Below are 8,431 nucleotides of genomic sequence, written 5' to 3'. Positions count from 1 at the left end.
GGCAGGATAGTAATATTTTAGTTACGTTGTATCGCTGATTTGTAACAAGCCACGCCACATACTTGTATCAACATTTCAGGGCAAGAGGTCCACTAAGTTAGAGTGATGATTCAATCATAACAACCAACATGCTTGTGTTTAAAGGGAATGTTTCATGATTATGCTTTTGTACTTATAGTTTGCTGACATGACGTATCCCGCTGTCATTTTATGTGCAAATGCCTGTTTTTATGTTATATACGGCTCTGGAATGCTCATGTGTAGGCGGCCATTTTGTGCCTTTTAGTACCCGCCCACTGCCTCATCCTCTTCATGGGTCTTTTTATTGTATAATTTTATTGTTTATTTAATGGTCTTAAGAGACAAAAACGAGAGCTTTGCCAAAAAGCTTAAATTTCACAAAATTCACTTAAATTGAAGGTCACAGTTGGACCCCCTTTCGAAATCAAAGGCGGGACTGCCCTGGGCCACAGAGTGCATTATCAAACCATATCGTGCCTTTATAGGAAAGATGAATGGCTTAGGGGATCCTACCCCGTCCGTGCCCCGCCCGGCCCCCCCCGGTGGTATCTGAATGTCGTGTTGCCATTGACTTGCCCTGACCAATAGCCACGTATCTTGAAACGGGGGAGCTCAACGACGGAAGAGATTAGAATCGCAAACAGCGGATATAACAAAGACGTCAAACTCCATATCGCTATATAAATCTATGTTTTTAAGTAAACTCCCTGTTTTTTCCGTAGCTCATCGAGCCGAAAGACCAGGATTTTCGCTTTCCTGGTGAATACGACGGGGCATTTATAATTTAGTCTTCTGTATGACTTCAGCTGCCTTCTCAGCTTAGTTTAATGGCTTGTTGGTGTTCATCCATGAAACCACATTTGATATACAACATGATCAGGAACTGTTCGTCTCTGGAAAACCCTTGTTTGGTCTTTAAAGTTCTTTAAACTCCCCGAGGATGTAATGTCGCTGCTTTGGGGGGGGGGCATCAAATATCTGACGGGGAGTTGCGTCCCGTGTTTAATATCATGTCGGGTATGGACGGAATTTTATCGACATAGAGAGAAGTCTTGATCGGAGTTTTGTACTGAAAAGAATAAGAACCTATAACAAAATGAGTAAATTTCTTAAAATCTTAAGACTTTTCTAACAAACCCCTCCCCCATTTTATGCGCTCCATCAAATATACAATAAATATTAAAGATTTTAAAACTGTAAGTAGGGTAACATTTAACGATGTATCATTATGAAGGAAGGCGCTCGAAGAAGCTTAGTTTTGCTGGACTTGGCTTTGGAAGAGGTTCTTCCGGCCAGAAACGAGGCCTGGATTGGATCGTTGTGTCCCTCGGGTTCTAGAACACAATGGACCTTATGGAACTCCAGGAGCTTCATAACAAACGATCCCGCAGAGCGGTCCTCGGGGTTTTTCTCTGGCTGTTAATGAGATGTGCTGAAGGCTTGTGTCTTGACGAGGCGTCTTCTCGCTGACCTTCGCTTTGTCTTTCAGGCAGTTAATGGAGAGAGGGTCGAATGACAGCCGGGACTGTTGTTATCACCGGTGGAATACTAGCGACTGTTATCCTCCTCTGTATCATCGCTGTTCTCTGCTACTGTAGACTACAGGTAAGAGAATACGGATCGTTGCAATACCCGGGGTGGGGTGGGGTGGGGCGCACAATTTGGGTCAACATTGGGTGCAGAAGGTTGTACGCTGGAAAACCAACTAAGGTTCACTGAAGTCCACCCCATTAATTTTTTTAGGGCTCAGAAAAGATCTGAAGGGTCAATATCTGGAATCCTTTAAAATTTAGATTTTTGTTTAACATTTGATTTTTAAAGGACGTTCCATGACTTTTACTTACATATTATTATTATTATTAGATTACCAATCGTATTACGTTAATTCTATTTAAGGTTGAGCTTTCAAAAATTAGAACATGACGTTCTCCAGCCAGCGTGACCTTCTCGGGTGATACATTTTTGTGCTTAGATTGTCCGTAACATTGTATCTCGCACGCATTTTATGTTTTATTACTTGGTTTGCGGTAACAATGTCTCGTTCTTTATCGCCTCAGTATTACTGCTGTAAGAAGGAGGATTCCGAAGAGGATGAGGAGGAACCTGACTTTGCCGTGCATTCGCGCTTCCCCCCGGTGCACTGTAATAGGAATGTAGTCTTGGCCAATGGGCCGTCCATCTACTCCTCTCCTTACAACAAGAAGCACCAGCACTGCCGTAGCGTCTACCAAGGCTGCTCGCACCATGACGCTCCAGCCTTCCTCCTGCACCCGCCCGACGAGGTCCGCAACGGCGGAGAACGCATCACCTACAAGACCATCAGCCAGGAGGAGATCGAGCTGCCCGTCAGCCTCGGCAACCTGCAGGTGCTCAATCCCAACCGGCTGTCCACCATGAGGGAGGCTTTCTCCCGGAGCCGAAGCATAAGCACAGATGTGTAAGGTGTCCACACTGGCCCGCCCCGCAGACCTGAGACATTCCAGCCGCTGCGTTCCTCGGCCCCAAGTACGAGACAGCGCAATATTCAGCACCGTGACTTTTTACGCCCCACCCCCCCATCACATTTTTCCTTTAAAAAAAACAACTTTTTGGGTGTTTTTAGGACAAAAACACTATATCCCTTTCTCCGAAAATGATTTCCTATAATCCTATAATGTCAGAATTGTGCAGTTAAGCAAAAAAACAAAAAACATAAAGAATGCACAGTACTGCTACGTTTGAGTATATATATATATATATTTTCTTCTGAAAGCTCGTGTCTTCTCACTGCTGTATCCGTTCTGAATTAATGGAAAGTGTTTTGAATCTATGAATGTATTTGTATTATATATGGGATATAAGTGTATATCTATACATATATATAAAAAAATAAATCACTATTTAAAAATGTTAGGCGAAAAATAAAAAAAAAATAAAAGGGAAATAAGGATAAAAAGAGAATGGGGGGGGCGGGGTCGACTTTTTGCTCCACAACCGCTGGGTTTTGGATGCCGTGGAGGATTTTTGTATGAATAATTACAAAAAATGTCTTACAGGCTGATAATTATGCTAAATGCGAACTTTAGACACTTAATTTGGGATGAATATTTATGCAAGGGGAACGGGATCATTAAAAATTGGATCAAACCGACCCTCAAAGGGATCCACGTACATTCTACTCACTCTTCCGTACATTCTACTCACCCTTCCGTACATTCTACTCACCCTTCCGTACATTCTACTCACCCTTACATACATTCTACTCACCCTTCCGTACATTCTACTCACCCTTCCGTACATTCTACTCACCCTTACATACATTCTACTCACCCTTCCGTACATTCTACTCAACCTTTAACCTTTATTTGCTGCTAAGACATTATAATTTTCTGTACCTTTCCACCAAATCATCCGAAATCAAACACAACCTTATACATTCCGTTAACACACAAATATTTTTGTAAAAAGGGAAAAAAGTGCTTTATGATCCACAATACGTAAAATAAAAATATAAGCTATAGGCGAATGGCAGAAAATCACCTTTTCCCTGAAATCCCTGAATTTTTCTTGGGGTTTCCTTTAGGTTTTTTGGAAAAATGCTGTAGAAATCCTGAAAATTCTCCATAAGTCAGCATTATAGACTTCCGAGCAAATGTCAAGATTTTAATGAATAATTTGCATACGGGGGGCATCTCAGATGGGCAGAAGCAACGCTGTTAAATTAGGTTAAATTAGGCAAGAAATGTTTAGGGCACAACCATCTCGTAAACAAGAGATCGGAGGAAAATGGCTGTTCCGGGATGACCGTGGGATACATCGTTATCACTCGGCTGGGATGAGTTTCAATATTCAACGAGCCAATGAAGAAAAAACTTTCACATTAAAAATGGTGTTTTACAGTCTTCTGCCCTATTCACTAAATAAAAGGCTGTAGGCTGTATCATCTCAATGCCTAGGTGGTCATCGAGGGGTTTTCATTTGGGTTGTGTCTATTTACCCCAAAACGCCCCAAATCTGGTAGGGCTTTAGGTTAAGCTGCCTGTGCTACTTGGGCTTCCTTCCGGATCCCGGCTCTTAATACCACCATTAACCCCCTAGAGCCACCAGTTATTAATTAAAAAAATCCATTCATTTATGGTCACCAAGAGTTTCGGCTCAGAATTTCGGGAGTTGTTCTAGATGACTTATTCCATTAAATTTTTTTTGTCCATAAAAATTCATATTCATATTTAAACCACAGGGTCGGTTTTACGAGATGTTTTATGTAATTAAAAAAAAAAAAAAAAGTCTATGCATTGGAAAATTGTTTTGCAAAAACCATATCAGCAAAAGATTCTTATTTACTAAAATTTTACGTTCTTTTTAATGGGAAAAAAAAATGAAAAAGAATAGAATTCATTAATTATAGAGCAATATTCAAAGTCACCACAAACAAAATAATTTGTTTCTGGAATTGTTTTTTAAGGTCTAGTCGGGAGACGTCTTCCTGCTACTGGTGTTAAAAAAAATCTGGAGTAATTCAACTTTGTTGTCAGAGAAGTTTAGTTCGTTGATTTCAAACTATGCCGTTTTAAGATACCAAGTGGAACGTGCAGTCGAAATACATTGACTATGTACGAGTGATTGCTCTTTTGTAACTTTCAAAGTAAATGTTGAAATATCTTACTGATTATCTGTTGACTGGGGGAAGTGATTTGCACGCGCACTCTCCACTTCCTGTTGAGTCTTCATCAAGCCCCTGTGCAGGAAGTGCAGCTTTGAGCAGGTGAAGACAATAGCTAAATAGCTAAATTGAACCACGTGCCAAATGTTTCCAGTCCCTTTTGGTGGAAAATGAATATTTAGGGAAAAAAGGAGACTTATTGGGTTTTCCTCAGTTGGGGCGATAATAGTAATATCAATGTAGCTCAGGAACTGAACCGTGACCGTCCTAATTCCCTCTCTGAAGATCCTACACAAAGACCTTGCGATGGTCGTCGGGCTATAATGTGACCGTTACGGCACGAAGAGTGAACTCAGGGTCCAGCTGAAGAAATGTAGAAAAACTTTAATAGAATGATGGTGATTTTTGTTAAAACGTACGATGTATCTGCTGCCGCCGCCTTCTCATTTCACAGAAGTTTCGGAAGAAGTTATGGAGTCCTCTTGAAAGCTGAAAGAACCTAAGTAGAGTTTTATTGTGCAACCTCATTGCCAAGCTTCTAAATGATGAACGTTGCGTAACATCCTCAACCACATAGGGACATAAAGTCAAAGCAACCTATGGATACTTTCTGGGGCATGAGGTTCGTACAAAAACCCCAAGAGCCTGTAGGCCTCGTGCCGTCTGATGGAGAACGAGGGTCATCCTGACAACTTTAACCGGCTCTATAGACAGGAGAGCATCACAGACGGGCTTGGAATGTGAAGACGCGACACAATGTTGCAAGATGTGTTTTTGTAACAATTATCCTTCCGCGTCAGCAACCCAAGGACGTCAGCTCATGCTGTCCACACAAGAACAATCCAGCGAGTGATTCTTTAGTGCCAACGCATCGTACCCCTCCACGACATTTTATGTGGGAATGCTTTCTTCTAAAATGGTCTATTTTGTGTAAAAAAAAATAAAAAAAAATCTGTATATTTCTGGTCAGTTCCAGAAAGACCAAGAACATTTTGCCCGGTCGTAAAGGTTCATCACATTAGAGATTCTGTGTTGCTTTTATTTTATATTTGTTATTATTTTGCTATTCAAATATGGAGCAGATTAGCAGAATCTAGAACCGGAATTGGAATTTGGACCAAGTTACCCCCATAACGCTCAGAGATTAGGGCTTAATGTTAGATAAAGCGACTATATAGCCATGACTGCAAAAAACCCCCCTAAAAACTGAGGTCTGGTGTACCTCTGATACATTTGGTGGGTCATCCAGATCACCTCAGCCCCCCGGTACTCTCGTGAGGAAGGTCTTAGCTCTTCGGGAGTAGACGGTCATTAGAATAGATCCTTCATTGGGAAGGACTCTTTACGGTCAGGAGACTGCGGATACACGTGTATCGGTTATGAAAAAGCCTCAGGAACCATCTAAGAAGCAATAAAAGGGTACCCCTTGTACCCAAATCCTCTATAAATTTACATGGAAACCCAAGAAATTCTTTGAAGTTATTCAAGAAAAAAAAACTGTTTTAAGGCGTACATCACATTTATAGAAATTTAGCATTTTGGTTTAAAAAAATAAAATAATAATAAAAAAATAAAATAAATAATAAAAAAAAAAACATCCCTAGCGGAGCTCCGTATATATTCGCGATGAAGACGATGTAACCCGTTGGCACCCTGAAACTTTGCATTTATCTGCTGCTTCGTATTTTAAATAACATTGAATTTGTACACAAATCTGTTTTGAATTTCACCGAAATATAAAGTATTTGCACTTTTCGTCTGAATGATTTATAGAAGTGAAGTTGTGACCATCGTGATCTGCTCGGGGAAGCCATACCGTTTCACTTTTATTTGTTCTGCACAAACTTTTGTTTTTGAATTTTTTTCTTGTATAAATTGGTTGCAAATTATTATTTTAAAAATGAGTCTATTTCTTTCGCTTCAATCATTAAAAAAATGACATTTGTTAATTTATTGTAAATTATTTCTGTGATCGCTGGGAAAATGATGAGAATTTCTTATAAATAAACAGCAATTTAGAAATCTTTTGGATTCAGGCAAACTTTCTATGTAAAATTTCTATTTAAAATATTGCAAAACTTCTGAAAAACACAACGGTTTTGTCCCAAATTCTGCCGAATATAATACTTTTATAACTAAATTCAATATTAAAACATTATTAATATGAAATAATTTTTTTTAATCATGTGCAATTTTGCATGGATCAGAATTTTACAGGGAATGCTTAATTGTCATGTGACACAGAAACAGGCACTGGTAGGTAATTGATAAAAAACTGAAAAAGCTACTTAAAAAATATTCCTGTTTTACCGGAAAGAATAAAATAAAACGTTATTTAACATGTAATTCATGTTTTTAGTAAACAGAATAATTAATAAAAAAAATAAGGTTACATTTTATTTTATTTCTTTGAAATTGCAAGATTTAGCTTTTTTCACTAATAATAAATGAGAAAAAAAACATAAAAGTCAGGCAGCAGGAAATCATAAATATAAATGTTTTATTACAATATACAAAGAGAATATATGTGTTTAAATGGAATTTTGTTCATTGACAAAAATAGCAAAGGAAATATTATTTTTGCTAAGACATAAATCGAAGGGAGTTTGGTCGATCTGTGACGAAAGTTATGAAAATTAACAAAATCTGTGTCAGAGGATTTCAAGTCTCTCAAAACGCGTCGGTCAGCCCCAAAATCAATCAATTAATGAATCAATTAACTAAAACATAAAATGTGTTTCTCAAAATAATGAGCGATTACATTTTAAGGAATAAAAAAATTAAATGAATTTTTTCAAGGTAAACTTTCATTGGTTTCAAAGTACCATTCATAATTCCATAATTAGATTAATTCACTTTAAAAGATATTTTAAGCAAAATATTTTTTTAACTTTTATAATTCTCTAATATAATTTCAAGAAAATGATGGAGAATTGCCATTTTTTCTAAGAAGTCTTGAAAAATAAATAGAATTTAAATGTTTTTTTTTAAAGGGAGCACCACATTTTCAGGGGAAAAAAGGGCTTCTACGAGACCCGATTTAAAGGAATAACTGAGACCCCCTGCAGTTATCGGGTCTATTGAGCGATTAATCTTATGTACAAAGTACATGCATATGGATTCCTTCTGAAAGTATACACCTTATTATAACAAGTTATACTTAAAAATCTGCAGTTCTACTTTCCGTGGGCGGAATGCGTTGGGTCTGTAATAATAGTACTTAGGATAACTTAAATAATAAAATATATAATGTGATAGTAAGCAGCATGGTTTATGGGTTTATCCTCCTTCGGGGCGTGCAGTTCAAATTTTAGCCCCCCCCCCCCCCCCGGTGCCTCTCACTAGATATTATGTAACCAAGCATCATTACTAAATAGTCCACGCATATAAATCCAATTATCCGCATTTTGTTACTACTCTTGCTGAACGATACAAGGATCTGGAAGGTTTTTGGGAGATTTAGAGGCTACCCTCGAAAAGGAAGAGGCAGTGATGAAAAATGATATACATATTTGTTTCTTGTGACAACCAAATTGGCGCAAAGAAACCCCAAAACTTTCATGGATGGATACAAGTATATATTTGGAGAGTATCGTGTCCTCTAGAAGCATCGGACAGAGCAGAACCCCAGGAAGATGCACAATAGGATTATTACAAATACGTTAAATAATATTGATCTGTGTAAGGGTTTGTGAAGGTTAAAATTCTCCAAAAATTGGAATTTATACATTTATATACATAAATATATAATATATTTATATATAAAAT

The 8,431-nt window shown here is 38.1% G+C and overlaps 1 protein-coding gene across 1 annotated transcript; it reads left to right on the top strand.

Moving 5' to 3' along the window:
- Positions 1 to 1,533: 1,533 nt before the first annotated feature.
- Positions 1,534 to 2,462, top strand: LOC149277427 (protein FAM163B). The gene is made up of 2 exons (XM_089502938.1): positions 1,534 to 1,626; positions 2,079 to 2,462. The coding sequence occupies exons 1-2, from the start codon at positions 1,534 to 1,536 to the stop codon at positions 2,460 to 2,462; spliced, it is 477 nt and encodes a 158-aa protein (XP_089359064.1).
- The last annotated feature ends 5,969 nt before the right edge of the window (positions 2,463 to 8,431 follow it).

Source organism: Sceloporus occidentalis, unplaced genomic scaffold, assembly GCF_023333645.1.
Source record: "Sceloporus occidentalis isolate IW3139 unplaced genomic scaffold, rSceOcc1.0.p SCAF_214, whole genome shotgun sequence".
In the NCBI taxonomy this organism is placed as follows: Eukaryota; Metazoa; Chordata; class Lepidosauria; order Squamata; family Phrynosomatidae; genus Sceloporus; species Sceloporus occidentalis.
Note: the sequence above shows the minus strand (reverse complement) of the source record. Positions and strands in the feature narration are given on the sequence as shown.

Bases quoted from the DNA above. Each gene is read 5' to 3' on its own strand.
- LOC149277427 (XM_089502938.1), top strand. From the start codon at position 1,534: ATGACAGCCGGGACTGTTGTTATCACCGGTGGAATACTAGCGACTGTT. The intron at 1,627-2,078 runs GTAAGAGAATAC...TTATCGCCTCAG, and splicing joins TCTGCTACTGTAGACTACAG to TATTACTGCTGTAAGAAGGA.